This window comes from Eutrigla gurnardus (assembly GCF_963514095.1).
Source record: "Eutrigla gurnardus genome assembly, chromosome: 5".
Lineage (NCBI taxonomy): Eukaryota > Metazoa > Chordata > Actinopteri > Perciformes > Triglidae > Eutrigla > Eutrigla gurnardus.
Window position 1 is genome coordinate 7,863,670 of NC_139919.1, and position 16,534 is coordinate 7,880,203.

Here is a 16,534-nt window from a genome sequence, read left to right on the forward strand (position 1 = left end):
ATATATATATATATATATATATATATATATAATGAGCAATTTTCATATTTGAATATATAGAATACAACAATATTTTAAATAATTGTGAGAATGGTATCTGTACACGCATACATGGAAAATTCTGTGCAGAGGTAGTCAACTCAAATATAGTCAGGCGGTCATAGTGGTGCAACAAGAAGAATAAATAATTTAATATGAATAAAAGAGAATAATTCAGTGTTCTCATTACAGAATGAAAATACAATTGAATAATCATGATTAAAACCAAATGTTTTAATGTGTTGTTTTCTTTTTATATATCAGCTCATGTGACTTGCAGAGAAGTGTAATGATTTGGTTACTTTGATGAAGTTACACAGCTGCATGAAAACCCACAAACTTTCAAAAGTGACCAAAGGAAATCCTACCTTTCATGATATTTATGACCATAAACAATTTATTTATGTAGGGAACATTCCTGATTAGTCCTGATACTAAACACTGAGACTGTAAATGTTATTATGCTGTTTGATGTGTTCAGCGTTTTGTAACACTTTGATGTTATTTCTTCTTCTTCTTGATTTCATAAACTAGAAACGTATTCTTACATAAGGGCAGAGATTTTCACTTCATGAATAGAACGTGTGACTTCCACATGACCATCATCTCTTCTTCTGTCACGTATGAACACAATTAATCAGATGCATTTAATCTCCACATACTTCACGGAAAGCTAGTGTGAATGAGGTGTAAACTCAAAATGGAAGCTGTAGTTTTTGTTTGTAGTTTTCTGAACAAAGCCGCAGATTTCATGTCCTGTTGAGCTCTGCAGGACTTTGTGTTTTATGGACGTTTATATGAGCAAAACCTTTTGCCCATAAAATACACACACACACACAGACACACACACACACACACACACACACACATATGGAGGACTTCATGAGGTTTGTCATGAGAGGATATTTGGGGGGGTTAATCAGCCGGATGTGTGAAGCCTCCCAGTCAGCATGTGAGATGATTAACGTTGTCTTACTGGAAGAACAACGTCAACATTTCGACTCACTCCAGTTTAAAGCTGCTCAACACCCAGTGTCACATCTGATAGCTGCTTTAATAAACCAGTAAACCAGTGACACCACTGGTTTACTGGTTTCTCTAAATGTGGACTACATTTCCATTTGGCTTTCTTGATCGGAGACAGAACTGCTTCAACAAAGAACGACCCACTGACTGAATGTATTATCATCCAGCTGGATGGAAAGGTTTTCTTCTTCCAACAACAAGTAGACGTGGTTATCTGTGATACTTTCCTGGCTGCGGAGGAGAAACATTGCTCTCATCCGTCAGCCATGTTGTTTCTCTGCCAACACAAACACCTGCTGTGTTTCACCAGATATGAAGGCCGGAGGGTTTGTTATGGTGACGCCACACGTCAGTGGGGCTGTGAGGTGTTGTGCAGCTCACCTTCTTTGAGGCGGAGGGACTGTTAGATGCAGCGCTGCCACCAGCCAGGACCCATCAACAGGACCTCCTCGGGCCCCGGACACAAACCCTCCACAGACACAGTCAGCCCCGTGCCTCCACGAGTAGATCGGTGTATTATAGCACGAGCCAACCCTCAGTCCTACTGATTCAACTAAATGGATCTGCTAAAATATATAAATAGAATGAATGAATGAATGAATAATCAATATAAATGCGTTAAATCATATGCCAGCATGTAGCCTATTGAAAAATGTTGAAAATAACCGAGCAATATTTAATAACATTTTAGTATTCAGCATTACTTTTTCACCTTTCAGAAGACAACAGATAGTGTCACTCGCATTTTTGCATGTTTATTTCATGGAAATTGAATTTTGGTTAAAAGTTACAGAATTGAATCGAATCGCCAAATACTGAATCGTTAATCAAATCGCTGTGAAGACAAAGATTCACACCCCGAACGTTTTGCCTTTCAAAACAACATTTTCCCTCTGGTCAGAAAGGGCTTTGTCTTCGGCTGCTGCACACAAAGAGGCGTGAACATGTGTTCACACATTAACAGGCAGTCTAACAGCATTTTAACAGACCCATCAATTACACAAAGTTACACAAAATCATATTTTTCCTGTTTTTAGGGTGATGAAGATGCAGGTTTAAACATACGGGGGTGCCAAAGAGCTCAGTCTGTAGAGTTGGTGCCCCATGTACAATATATTTATTTATTTTATTAAATGTCAAGTTTAAATATGCAAATGAGGCATTGTCTAATGTAAACTTTGGTGATTTTAGGAGAAATCTACAGATGCAGATAGACAAAGTATTAAATAAGCAGCTAAATGTGTATTTTGGATGTTTTCTTTCCACTAGTCTGAAAGAAGTTCTAGGTTTGATCAGTGCATGAAGAAGGTTTGGTTTTATTAGCCGTAGTGCCGCTCCTTTACACAGAGAATGACTCCGGCCTGTTTGTCTGCCTCGACGGCTGTAGCCTTCATGCATGAAGCGTAACAACGTTCTAATCTCAGATTGCACCAGAAACCCTCATGTTCATGTTGAAAACATTCATTATTTAACTGTGCATAAACATAGAACTGAAGGTTCATCGTATTTCTAGAGGTTCGTCAAAATAAAAGTCCTCTGTCACTCTTTGGTTATTGGGGGGACAGATGCACCGGTGAATAATTGAGGGGACGTGTCCCCGCGTCCCCCTTGGAATCTGAGCCTATGAAGGAAATAATTAGTGCTTCGCATCATACGACAGTGATGACACAGTTTGTCAACAAGTAAATCTGTAAATGTGCTTCATTCCCCGTCATCAGGACTACTGTCTCGTTTGCGAGTTCAATCCTTTTGCTTTTACCTGAGCCGATTAAAGGCTCCTCACACTGGCATCAGCCAATCAGCACTGAGCTCTTAATTGGATCTGGTGAGCAGAAGCTGGAGTGGAAACAGGAAGATGGAGCAGCTGAAAAACAAACTTGTTTTTGTGTTTTTATAGATTTTTTGTTTGACTAGTACATGGATTAGATGACAGGTGATACAAAGAAAAAGAAGTGATTCATTTCTTCCTCTTGTTGATGTTAGCTAGCAGTAAAACTTCCTGTTCGACTGCTTTATCACACGTCAGGCAGAGAGGAGATGAAGCTGATTGAGTGTGAAAAATATGACAGATGTTAAAAGGAAGCCTCCCGTTTATGGAATTTTACAGTCAAAACAATGAAAACAAAAGGTAGAGGTGTGGTTCACCCGCTGATACCAAAGAAAACTGAAGTTAGCTCACTTCAACTTCTTTACTGTTAAGTATAACAATTGACCCTCAGTTAAGCCCCGCCCCCTGCTGCTACATACGTTACCATGGAGCCCACACTGTCACTGTTTTTGTTATTTGTATTGTTTATGTATTCTAACCATGTTTGCAGCTTTTAAAATATAATAATCATGCTTCATTTCTGTTGAATCATCAACATCCACAAACGATAACTACGTTTGGTCGCCCCCCAATAAATATTTAAACTCTGGTGTGAAGTTTTTTCTTCTCTCCTGATCAGATATTTTCACATTGTATGCGTGCAGTGTGTGATGTCAGGATGTCATGATGTCACGTATGTTGTCGCCCTGGTAACAGAAAGTGAAGCAGCTGTTGTTGTTGGATGGAAAGTTATTCTGAAAACAACAACTGTGGCTGTTAGAGACGAGTACACGCTAAAAATACTCACAAATACACATTCCACACATGAACCGATCCGCACGCGTGTATGTGTGTGTGTGTGTGTGTGTGTGCGTGTGTGTGTTCATGTACTGTAGTTCTTTATATAAACTCACCAAGCTTATCTATAAATACACTTCAGTTCATTGTGCAACAGATTACAGTGTGTTACTGTGTGTGTGTGTGTGTGTGTGTGTGTGTGTGTGTGTGTGTGTGTGTGTGTGTGTGTGTGTGTGTGTGTGTGTGTTTGTGTGTGTGTCAACAACAAGTCAACAACTATTTACCCACAATCCACCCCGAAAGTGAAAGTTCATACTGTAAAATATCAGACAGTAATTAAGTTGAATCAACTAATAATTAATAACGTATAATATAAATATGTGTTGTCAACATATCAACGATCATAAAGGAGCATTATCCTTTGAAGTATTAAAAGTAAAAAGCACACATCCCCTGTGACTGTGGTTCCCAACCTGGGGGTCGGCCCCTCCAGAGGGTCGCCAGATGAATCTGAGGGGTCGTGAGCTGATTGATAGGAGACATGAAGAAGCTTAACTTTGCATTTTCAGGGAAATATTGGAGAGTTTTACATCTTTGCGTCTTGATATTTATTTAAATTGAAGATTTAGAGGTGACAACCGACAACAACTACACTGAAGGTCACAGTTCATTTGAATACCTTTATAGTTAGATACAGCTTTATACTATATCTATACTAATAGTAGTTGTCGTAGTTTACTCTATAATTTATTAGTTAATATATATTTTTTTAATCTATAAAGTTATTCAAGTTATTAAGTACATGTAGTGCACTGAAAAGTACAATATGTCCTTCAGATTGAAGTAGAAGAATATGCTTTAGTGTTTGCCACGTTCTGCTGCCACCTTGTGGTGAAACCTGAAGCTGCAACTTGATGATATGAGCTGTTATTTTATCTACCAGTGATGTTCTTCACAGATGCATGACAGAAGTTAACGCAAAATACAGATATATTATTGATAATACTATATGTATATATATAGTATTATGTAAAAAGTAAGAAAACTAACTTAATTTGTCTTTGTGGGGTTTTTCCCAGAGGCTCCTTTAAACTACATGAGATCATTATTGTACTTTTAATAATGGTGTCTGCTGGCAGCTCACACTACAAAAAGCTTTGCAGCAAAAAATCCACATTAGTGATACATTTTTAATTAAATATGAAATCCCAGTGAGAATATTTCAACGGATTTCCAACAAGTGTGTTTCACAACATTTAGGACTTTATTATAAATAAACAATGTAGATAGGATGTAAATCCAAGTCACATGATGAGCCGAGTGAATGAGTTACTTTATTTGTGGAAACAAACCAACCCTCCTGCTGAGAATCAGGCATTTATAAAAAATATTGAGGACGACATTTCCTCTGACGAGTTAACATTATTTCTCTTCGTCTGACCTTTGACCCCTGAGGGTCACCAGCTCACAGCTTCCTTCACTTCTTCTGCTCCTTCAGACGTGGCGGAGGGCAACGTGAAGCTTGTGCAGAAGGTCCACCTTCAGGTAAACTCTGGAGAACGTGAGGAACACGCCGACACACGAGAACCCGATTAGAACCCAAAGAACCTGAGCGCTGAAATACAGAGGAGCCAGCCTGCAGCGGGAGACACATCATCAATCAATACATCAATTAGTCTGCCATGTTTCAATAACTGACTTTACACTCACTATTCTGTAACTAGAAGTACTTAGATGTTTTACTTCTGTAAAAGAAGTAATACTACAGTATAGGAATACTCATCAGGGCTTAAACTGGGATTGTATATTAATTACACTTTATTTAATAGTTATCTTACTGTTGACAATGAAATGATTATTAATCATTTACACCATTATTAGTAATGCTATGATTCATGTAATTGTATTGTTAATTTGTGGAATATGAAATCATTGATTTATGAATTTTATATTGTATAAAGCTGTAAAGATTTATTAACAGTTTATTGTTGCACACTTTATATACTTGTATTATATATACTATACTAGTATTTGTTCGTGAATACTACTCTGCAAACCTTAAATACATATCATTGATTAAATATCGCATTACTAATAATTGCTCAGCATGACTTTTCGTTTCATTGTTTGTTAACAGTAAAATGCGCTATGATGTCACCATGCATTGCATGGATCGTTTCTAATAACAGACTGGAGGACGGCTGTGGTCGTCTCCTACCGTCCCTGTGCCGTCGCTGAGTAACCTCGGAAGTATCGGAAGCGTCCGTATAAATAGAGCAGACCGCAGACTGAAGACACACCTGAGACACAAACACTTCAATCAGCTGGAGGACGCACTCAGACCCATTCAGGTGTTTGTTTTGTGTCTGTCACCTTGACTGAAGAAGACTCCAGACATCCACAGGACAATGATGAAGAGCGGGAAATACTCCGAACAGTTGGCCCTGAACACACAGTGACTTATGTTAATGTTAATGTGATGGTTTGGAGAGAAGTGGTGAGGAAGACCCTGAAACATAAAGCTGAAGGAGGACAGAAGTTCTCAGGAATGATAATAAAAGGAATCTGATCAATCTAAATCAGTTACACTATACTCTACTGATCAATTACAGAACATTTCTAGGAAATCAGGTTTTACTTTCAGCACTTACTAATGCCTGAGTCAACAGAGCAGTTGGTGATAACAGGCAGCAACAAAGTGAAGCCAAAGCTGAAGTGCCTTAAAGCTGCATTCTATCATCCGGCATCATGGCTATAGAAGAATCTGGTCCTACTTCTCTCTTGATGTATTATCTCAGTAAACATTGTAAACATGAGTTTATGTCTCAATCTCTAGTTTCAAGTCTTCTTCAATCCAGCATGATGTTCATTTAGTACATTATGGTCCATTTAGAGTAGGAGGACAGAAACAAATTTGATTCTTAAAGTGCTAAAAAAAAGAAATTTGAACAAAAACATTTCCCCACTGATGTGACATCACGTGATGAGATCCCAAACATCCCGTGAGTCGACCTCGTGGTGAAAGTAATTTGTCAACAAGTCACTGAAATTAAATGCTATTTTAAACTGAATGATTAGCGGCGTTTAACTGTTGGTCAATAGAAAAGGCAAGATGAAACTATCAGCTGTGGGAACTGGACATTATTGTTTTTCTTGGGTTTTGTTAAACCAGGAGTCTCTATTCTCAAAGTCTTTCCTCCATGCTCCAACATAAAGTAGGTCAAACATTTGAGTGTTATACTTTAGGGAAAGGGATTTGGGATCTGCTGAACTAACCGATTAAATAGAAAATAATCACGAGTTGAGTTTTAATCTGCTGCAGATTTATGGAGAAATACTTCCGAAAAACTAACTGAGCTCTGAAGATCCTCTCAAACTCAGGAGGTCCGGCGGTGGCGGGTGGAGACACAGAATACTTCCTCCTGGCAGAGATCACCTGCAGAGAGAAATAGGCTGCACCCACACACACACACACACACACACACACACACACACACACACATAAACACACACACACACACACACACACCATATTTGTATCATATGTTGCTAATTAAGCGACACGCATCAAACTTTCAACATTCAGCTGTCTGAACAGTTCAAAGTTCACTTTATGTTTATGCAGTAAGTAAATGCAAAGCTGATTCATAAACAAAACCTCAGAATTGATCATTAAAAATGAAAGCAGAGAACAGGTGAAGGCATACTGACTAATTACAATAACTATAATAAAAAGAAAAATAAATAACTAATAATGTAAATCAAGATTAATAAAAAATAAAACTAGAAAATGCCTTTTTCTTGCAGAAAAGTAAGGAATGTTCATTGATATGACGTTGGAAGCTGAACTGCATTATGAAGCGGCTAAGAGCTAAAATATGTAGCTGGAAAAGCTGCAGCTTAATATTTCAACTGTCAAAGTTAGCAGTATTTATAGTAGTAGATATCAATATAGAAGTAGCAGCACAAGCAGCAATAATAGTAGCAGCAGCATTAGTGGAAGTAGCAGGAGTAGTAATAGTAGTAGTGGTAGAAGTAGTAGTAATAGCAGCCATTGCAGTAGTAATACATTTAGCAGTAGTAGTAGTAGTAGTAGTAGTAGTAGTAGTAGTAGTAGTGGTAGTAGTAGTAGTAGTAGTGGTGGTAGTAGTAGTAGTAGTAGTAGTAGTAGTAGTGGTAGTACTAGTGGTAGTAGTAGTAGTAGTAGTAGTAGTCGTAGTAGTGGTAGTACTAGTAGTAGTAGTAGTAGTAGTGGTAGTAGTAGTGGTAGTAGTAGTAGTAGTAGTAGTAGTAGTAGTAGTAGTAGTAGTGGTAGTACTAGTAGTAGTAGTAGTAGTAGTAGTAGTAGTAGTAGTAGTAGTGGTAGTACTAGTAGTAGTAGTAGTAGTAGTAGTAGTAGTAGTAGTAGTGGTAGTACTAGTAGTAGTAGTAGTAGTAGTAGTAGTAGTAGTAGTAGTAGTAGTCTGAAAGCTTTATGGTAGAGGTCTCTCATCCAAAAGGCTTCCTCAGTTCTTACCAACTAGTGGGGAGGTCAGGTATTTAAAATATTGTAGGTTTGTTAACGCTGTGAGTCATGTGACCCAGTATTAATGGCCTCTGTCTCCCTCTTGTGTCTGACAGAGGACTGTGGTTGTAACACAGTATCAGTGTGTGCCACCATATGTTTGCAGAATCTGGTCCTGCAGCCTGAGTGGAATCTGGAGTGGTTAGCCGCTACGCTAAAACTGCCATTAGAGGCTTTACATTCTCCCATAGTCACAAAAGCCTTCGCTGGCAGATTTCTGACCAATGTCACCTATTGCACTGTTCCTACTGTATACGCTGCTAATGTCAGGAAACCATAGGGAGGATATTCAGTGATAAACTGTCCTTTCCCTCTACTCCTCTTGTAATCGGACACCCTTGGCTTCATATCCATATATCATATCCCGTTGAACCGAATTTCTCAGAAAGAAATATCCCCTGCCACTAATCACCTCTTGTAGGACATCGAGTCCACGAGAGGCCCAACGTGATCCAACCTGACCCAGGTAACGAACCATCCAAGCTAATGTACCTGAACCTGTCCGGTCTTATGTTCTGCAGTGGGCTCACGAGTCCGGCTTCACCCGTCATCCCGGAGGGAATCCAACCATGGCTCTGGTTTTATTGTATTAATTGTGTATAAGAAGCACAATTTGTGTTTGTAAAGTCTAACAGCTAATGTCCAGAGGGAATGACATTCACAGTAGTAGGGATGCTGAGTCAACAGTCCCACTAATTAAAGAGTTAAAGAATAGAATCGATGAATTAAAAAAATTAGTTCAGTCAGTCTCACTCATATTTCCCAGCATCCCCTCTCACCTTGCTCCAGGACGCCGAGCACAGTCACAGCGGCGAGGCAGACGATCTCCTCTGACATCTCTGCAGCCGGACAAAGAGTCAGTAAGACAGCCGAGAACCGAACTCCCACCTGAACACCGACACACTGACGGACAATACAGCAACAAGAGGAGAGGTGACACAGATACAGGTGAGAGAGAACACACCTGCAGGAGGCGGGGCTAACACAGGCTTAACCAGGTTAATGAGCGACCTGCTGTCAGTTAAACATTTAACCAGGTTAATGAATTATCTGCTGTCAATTAAACATTTAACCAGGTTAATGAATTATCTGCTGTCAATTAAACATTTAACCAGGTTAATGAATTATCTGCTGGCAGTTAAACAGTTAACCAGATTAATGAATTATCTGCTGTCAATTAAACAGTTAACCAGGTTAATGAATTATCTGCTGTCAATTAAACATTTAACCAGGTTAATGAATTATCTGCTGTCAATTAAACAGTTAACCAGGTTAATGAATTATCTGCTGTCAATTAAACATTTAACCAGGTTAATGAATTATCTGCTGGCAGTTAAACAGTTAACCAGGTTAATGAATTATCTGCTGTCAATTAAACAGTTAACCAGGTTAATGCACCATGTCACAAAGTCCTTCTCCAGGCTCCTCCCCCTTCCTGACACAACCACCAATCACAGTGTTGTCCGAGTACTTCTGCATGTGGCAGAGCTCAGAGTTATACTGGAAGTCAGGGCTGTACAGGGTGAACAAAAGAGGGGCTAGCACAGTCCCCTGGGGTGCACCGATGTTGCTGACCACAGTGTCAGATGTGCAGTTCTTCAGCTCTCGCTGTGAGGTAGTCCGTGATCCATCTCAACAGGTCTGAGTTCACACTCATCTCTGCCAGCTTGTCTCAGTATGAGGGGGTGGATGGTGTTGAAGGTGCTTAGTAATTAAAGAACATGATTCTCACCGCGCTACTCCCCCTGTCCAGATGAGTACACCTTGTGGCGGAGGAAGAGGATGGCATTCTCCACGCCTTGTACGCAAATTGCAGTGGATCCTGCGCATGTTGGACCGGCGTCTGAGAAGATGCAGCAGCAGGTGTTCGAAGGTCTTCATGAATTGGTATGTTAGCGCCACTGGCCTGAAATCAGCTGGCTCTTTAGAGTGTTTCCTCGTTGGGCACTGGGATAAGGCAAGATGTTTACCAGAAGGCAGGGACTCTACCCAGCTGCAGGCTCAGGTTGAACATGTGCTGAAGTGACTGCCCCAGATCAGAACAGGCCTTCAGAAACCCTGGGCACACCCTGTCTGGGCCCGCTGGCGTCTCCTCAGCTCTCTGCTCACCTGATCCTTGGTGATGGTGTAGGGGAGGGGGGTTGTTGTCTGTGGATGTAGAGGGGTGGTATTGTACTGTTACTGGGGGAGGTGAGGGTCAGAGTGTATGTGGGGGAGTACTGGGGGGACATTAGCTGCAGTGGCTGTGCATTGAAACCTATTAGAAAGCTAGTTTAGCTGGTTTGCTCTCACAATGTCCCCCTCCTCTGCCTCCTGCCTTCCCCTGCAGACTGTGATGGTTGGCATGCCCTCCCACACTTCCCTCGTGTTGTTCTTTTGTCATTTCAGCTCCACTTTCCTTCTGTTCTCCATGTCTCCTTCCTTAAATGCCCTTTTCTTCCTATTAAGGCTGTCCTCGACATTGCTGCTGATCCAGGGCTTATTGGGGAAACAGCACAGTCTTAATAGGCACCACAACCTCCATACTAAAGTTCAGGTGGACAGTGGTGCAATGTGTGACCCTCTCAATGCCCTCCCCATGTGACTCCTGCTGTCGACTGAAAACAGTCCCTTAGAGTCCCTACACCTCAGACCATTTCCCGAAAGAGTGTGTAGTTGTTGGCTGTTTCTGAATACCGGTATGTGGCTTGTACTGTGGGTTAAGCAGGACCATGTTATGATCAGATTTCCCCAGTAGGGGCAGCAGAGTTGAAGTGTAAACCTCCTTTACGTTTGCATACAGGAAGTCTATTGTCCTGTTCTGTGGAGTGGGGCAGCTTCCAAACTGATGAAAGGTGGTGTGGTTTCCAGTGTAACCGGGTTCACATCTCCGGTGATGGCTATGAAGGCCTCTGGTGTTGTGTTAGCACTCTCACAATGGTGGAGTGAATAAAATCCCACGCAGAGCCAGCCTGCACCCTGAGAGGGATGTAAACACAGGTAACCGTGGCAACGGAGAGCTCTGTGGGTATGTAGTCTGGTCGGAAACCTACCGCCAGCAGCTCAATGTCGCCACTACACACGATCTCCTTCATCATGGTATGGCCCGGGTTGCACCATTTGTTATTAAATTATATATATATATATATATATATATATATATATATATATATATATTAAGAAAATGTATATATTTAAAAAATATATTTTATCATTTATAATACTAATGCACAGTACAATTTTTTTGATAGATTTTGCTGCTAAAACGTAACACTTTTGAGTTCAGCACGTTCAATTATAACAGAGGAAATATACCACGGAGTATTTTGAGATCATGGTACTACTTTCAAAGGAAATGGACTTAATGTAACATTAAGCCAATTTGTTAAATTGTGTCACCATTAGAAGTCTCAAAGAGGTCAAACTTACCAGAAAAAGAAGGAAGCAAACATTTGATAAGATAATTCATTGGCCACACTCACTTGTCAGCTGATGTTGGATCAGTTGTGGATTCTTTTAAATGTCAACACAAGAAACACACGGATGAAAAACTTGTTTCTAAAGAACTATATTTACATAATACTCTTGTTTTACAGAGAACCATATCAAAAGTATAAAATACTTACAAAAACGCTGCAATATATAAAAATAACATCTATCTTCTCCAGATCATTAGGAAAGGCATACATACAAAAAATATATTTATAGACATTTACAGTTAAACCCAGAAAACCCCGGGAGGCCGAGCGACGCTGGAAGCTGAAGATTCGGCAGGAGATCGGTAGATTTGGATGAACACATGAACCGGCCCCAAGCTAGCATTTAGCAATAATAACATTACAAATAAAATACACATGTCTGCAAACACAAACGTTTCTTTGAAGATGTCACAAACAGTACAGTAGATAGAACGACCGGGTCACAGTTCCACCTTAAACAATAGTATGACCTGGTCACAGTTCTGCCTTAAAAGGGGCTGGAGACAGAGTTGAAGGTTCGAAACGATCAGACGGCGGACGAAGAATCAAATTATCAATACGGACGCAAATCCACAATCCGACTTTATTCATAGAATTAGAACTATAAGGGGAGACAACTCTGGTCTGCATCCATATTCATGTTAGATTCATCGTCCGCTGTCCGACATGACACCACACAGTTAGAACATTTTAAAGTCTCTTTTTAACCTCCTGTCAGGAAACACATGGCGATGTTTTGAATTTGGGGGAAAAGTCAGAATTTCAAGCAAAAACATTTTCAGTTTTCATCTCAATAATTTTTCAGCATAAGATCAAGAAGAACATGTTAACACATGTATATCGAAGCTGTAACAGATTTTAACCGTTAAATCTACAGGAGGAACTCAGAAAACTTCACAAAAACTTTGAAATATTTAGGAAATGCTTGGAAACACAAGCAGAGGTGCAGCTCAGATGAGTTTAATGCTTCATGTGTTTCACAAAGTCAGTCTCTGTCATGAGGATAACTTTCCAGCTCCGTTTTTAGACTTACAGGTTAGAAGCTGAAGTTCCAAACAACTAAAGCTCAAAGTGTGTTCAATTCATCTAATCAAAATAGTTAACGGAGTCTGCGTAGGCAGCATCAACACCTGAACACTCAGGTGTGTGGTCTGTGGAGGAAGTGGAGCTCTGACTCGGTTTAATGCTGGCAACATTTACATGTTAAACAAACAGTAAATTAAAGGGATCTACAGTGTCTCCTGTCTCTCTGCTGGTCATTGTGCACGTTTCATATCAGCTTTTTTTGCACAAGGTATTCAACTTTAGAGATTTAAAAAGGAACAGATTACCGTTTTTGCACATTATACTCCTTATTTACTTTAATTGAGGATCTCCACAAAGAAATGTGTCATTGATTAATATTCAAATAATTTGAAGCACAAGTCAGTCTGGTGAATCTGGATCAACTTTAAGCTTTGTTTCCATATATTTCTCAACAGTATGAAAACAAACTTGTTTGAATTTGGCTCAGCCATCATGTCTGCTTTTTGATTTCATCACAGTAACATTTTGTGGTAAATGAATACCACACCAATATAAAACTAAAGGCAAACATGATGAGATGGATTCTCTCTGTGCAAGTGGATTTTTAAACTGTAAACTTGAACACTCCAGGGATGTCACGAGACCAGACATGTAGTCGATACCAAAACCAGTGAAATCCAACGATACCACGGTAAATAAATCCCATCAACATACACTCATTACTACCATTATACTACCATGTTGATTTATTATTAATGCACTTCAAGTTTCTCACCAAATACAAGATTACATTAACACAGTTATAGTTTACCTTCGCCCAATTCTCATTTTTATTAAATAGAGCTTGAAGGCACTGTAACCGAACTGTATGTTAACTGTTAATGTTAGAGCTGCTATTTAGCCAGACAACACAGATCTGTCTGTCACGATGAAGCATTCTCAGGGAAATGTTCTTGATGGATGACGTTGATCCCAGCACCAACTGTAAGATTTAGAAGCATCTGTTCTCGTGACATCCCTACATACATCTAAAAACTCCACCGGATGTTTTGGAAACTGGTTGCAGTATTAAATAGTATTTATGATTTGTACTAAACAGAAGTAAAATGTGCAAAAACACAGAGATGGTCCTTAAAAAGTATGTGCTGACTTAATGCTAATATGTGTGAATTTCTGTGCAACAATCAGCTGCTTTTAAAAGAGTGATTTCACTTCATCTCGACTGAAAAATAAAGCAAAACTTTTCAAGGTTTTCTAAAACGCCAACGCGTGATACTGACGGCTTTTAGGTGGCGCTGTGGGGGGCAGGTACAGTGGTTTAGCACTGAGCCATAGCTTCAGTAGTCTTAATGGGACTCCTCCGTACGACAGCAGTCTGCAGCTCAGAGTCACTCCTTTACAGATTTGCACACGCGGTGGAAACTAAAGTTATGCATGAGGCATTAGAAACATGGTCAACCATCATAACTTTATATACAACATTTATATTTGATCTATAAACCGTTTCTTGTACAATGATATAGAACTACATATATCATGACACCTAAATGATATTTTCCATCATCATTTCTCAGTCCAAAATGATGAGTACACTGGGGTTTGACTTCATAGTGGACTCAAAACATGCCGACTGATAAATTGATCATAAAACGTGGCAAAGTTCAAAAGCATGAAACTGTTTAAATTATTGATTGCGTGCAGGTAAATGCCATTCACAGCCAAACTCATATTTTATGGGTAAACTTCCTGTTCAGTGGATCAGACCTGCTGCTACAGATGCTGAATTTACCTTTAGTACTTTTCTACTACGTGTGCAATTCTGCAAAGAGCATTGAATGGTTAAATTGTCAGTTTTTTTTTTAACAAACCCTGGTGTCATTCTCCTCAGACAGGAGGATGAACCACATCAGGTCTTCAGTTGTGATTTAACTAGTTTTATTCGTTACCGGTGAGTCAGTTGTTGCATTTTAAACCTCCAGCGCTCAGCTGACAGTCTGCCGACACACTGACTGCTGTGGGAATTAAACTGTTCTCTGACCAGCTGGAATATCAAACAAGTTTCTTCATTGCATTGCAATGGATCTGAAAGCTGGTTCATATATCTGTGATATAAAACTCTTGATTACATGAGAATGTGACGGTCTCATCCAATCAGGACAGCAAACAGATCAGCATCTGAAGAAACAACATTTACCAACCAACCTTCATTATTTTATCTGCCAGACAGATGTTTGTTGAGCTCAAACACAGAGGGAGGCGAGTAGACCGACATTCAACTGGTCTCATTGTTAGCTGATTCGCTAATGCTAACACGCCAACCTCCTGTCTGGATCTTTTTCAACACAACAGTGTTGGTCTGAAAAAAAAATCTTTTCAACATGGCTGCTGCAGGAAGTCCTCAGTGACTTGTCTTCCAGGTAGAGCCTCTCAGCTCAGCAGGGTTCAGGTGCTCCATGTGCAGACAGGTGTGTGGGACTAGTGGTGGCTGGCGAGCAGTTCGTCCAGGTCGGCCATCCACTCCTGAGTGCTCTGACCCTTCAGCAGCGAGTCCACCAGCTCGCTCTCCCCGGCGAAGCTCCCTGACGCCACATTGTATCCAAACGACACCTGCTGCTGCTGCTGATTGGCAGTCCTGCTCACCTGGTAACCTTGGTTGCACTGCAATCCTTGGCGGCTGTTGCCCTGCGGCTGTCCAAACGCTGCCAGATCGGGCAGAACAGCCTGGTTCTGATTGGCCTGTTGTTGAGTCTGCTGCTGGTTGGCCATCGGCTGGCCGAGGCTTTGAGGGTTGGGAGGCGCCCTCTGCTGGGCGGCTGCCATGTTTGTCTGCATCATCTGTTGCGCGGGGTTCAGACCTCCCATAGGACGCCCACCGGGGTTTGCACCAAAGGATGCAGCACCAGGCGGCATCTTGGGAATGCGAGACTGCTGCATGTGGAAGGCGTTGGGTGGGTTATTGAAGGCGTTGGGTGGCAGGCCGGCGCTACTGGAGGGCGGCTGGTTGGCGAGCTGCTGCTGCCAGGCGGCGCTCTGGGCACCCTGCATGCTGCCGGGCATGGAGCCGGGCAGGTTGCCTCCCATATTGTTCTGCATGGAGCTTGGCATGCGGGCAGCCGCAGCCAGCTGCTGCTGTTTCAACATGGTGGCATTGGGCTGCGCCTTCAGGTGCTGCTGCTGAGCCAGGAGGCTCTGTCTGTAGGCGGCGCTCATGGGCCCCAGAGGCTGGCGCTGTAGGCCTGCCTGCTGAGGTGGGTGGTTGGGGTGGGCGGGGTGGTTGGGGTGAAGGTTCATGTTGTTGTAAAGCACCTGTTGCACGTCCACGCCAGCCCCGCCTCCTCCGCCCCCACAGGAAGACATACTGATGTCACCCTGACTCCCTGCCGGGGGCGGAGCAACACCACCTGCTGGCCCGCCGGCCTGACCCATGCTCATACCCATCATGCCTTGGTTCTGAGGGAACATACGCTGGGAGCCTGGGGCGGGGCCTCCCATGGAGCCAACGTTGCTCATTGGCTGAGAGGAAGCTGTGAAGAAGAAAAACAAGTCAGTAAATAGCGTCATAAAACGTTTATGTAAGCCGTACAACTTTATTCATTTCATTCGTGATCAATCTGCCATTTTCCTCAAAGTCAGTTTACGGTTATTAAGATCACCACTAGCTACATCACTGCAGCAGCTACTCTTCCTGGGGTAAAAAAACAAAAAAACAAACAAACAGACGTACATAGTGACAATGCAACAATAAATATTGCGAGCCAAAAACAGTGTCGAGCGCTGAGGAAGAACAGACTATAAGAACTGTTCAGCGGCTGTTAT

At 41.3% G+C, this 16,534-nt stretch overlaps 2 protein-coding genes across 4 annotated transcripts in view; both read right to left on the bottom strand.

The window, feature by feature from the left end:
• Window positions 1-4,986: 4,986 nt before the first annotated feature.
• On the bottom strand, window positions 4,987-9,135 carry ltc4s (leukotriene C4 synthase). 2 transcript variants are annotated; one of them, XM_084009687.1, is made up of 5 exons: window positions 9,014-9,135; window positions 7,024-7,123; window positions 6,044-6,114; window positions 5,889-5,970; window positions 4,987-5,222 (listed from the first exon to the last, which is right to left on the bottom strand). In XM_084009687.1, the coding sequence occupies exons 1-5, from the start codon at window positions 9,069-9,071 to the stop codon at window positions 5,165-5,167; spliced, it is 369 nt and encodes a 122-aa protein (XP_083865813.1). In that variant the 5' UTR covers window positions 9,072-9,135; the 3' UTR covers window positions 4,987-5,164. The 2 variants fall into 2 exon arrangements, with proteins under 2 accessions (XP_083865813.1, XP_083865812.1); XM_084009686.1 differs by having other exon boundaries at window positions 4,987-5,306.
• Window positions 9,136-11,765: 2,630 nt separating this feature from the next.
• maml1 (mastermind-like transcriptional coactivator 1) overlaps window positions 11,766-16,534 on the bottom strand; it is a 29,032-nt gene continuing 24,263 nt past the window's right edge. For both annotated transcript variants that reach the window (XM_084009537.1, XM_084009536.1), the window contains one exon: window positions 11,766-16,242. In XM_084009537.1, coding sequence (XP_083865663.1) covers window positions 15,194-16,242 — 1,049 coding nt within the window. In that variant the 3' untranslated portion in view covers window positions 11,766-15,193. The remainder of the gene's footprint in view (window positions 16,243-16,534) is intronic.

What these genes read in the sequence shown, in the direction of transcription:
- ltc4s (XM_084009686.1), bottom strand. Translation starts at nt 9,071, where the DNA reads ATGTCAGAGGAGATCGTCTGCCTCGCCGCTGTGACTGTGCTCGGCGTC. An exon ending in GAGAGGATCTTCAGAGCTCA is followed by an intron (nt 6,115 to 7,023) that starts GTTAGTTTTTCG and finishes CTGTGTGTTCAG; the next exon opens with GGCCAACTGTTCGGAGTATT. An exon ending in TGGAGTCTTCTTCAGTCAAG is followed by an intron (nt 5,971 to 6,043) that starts GTGACAGACACA and finishes TTTGTGTCTCAG; the next exon opens with GTGTGTCTTCAGTCTGCGGT.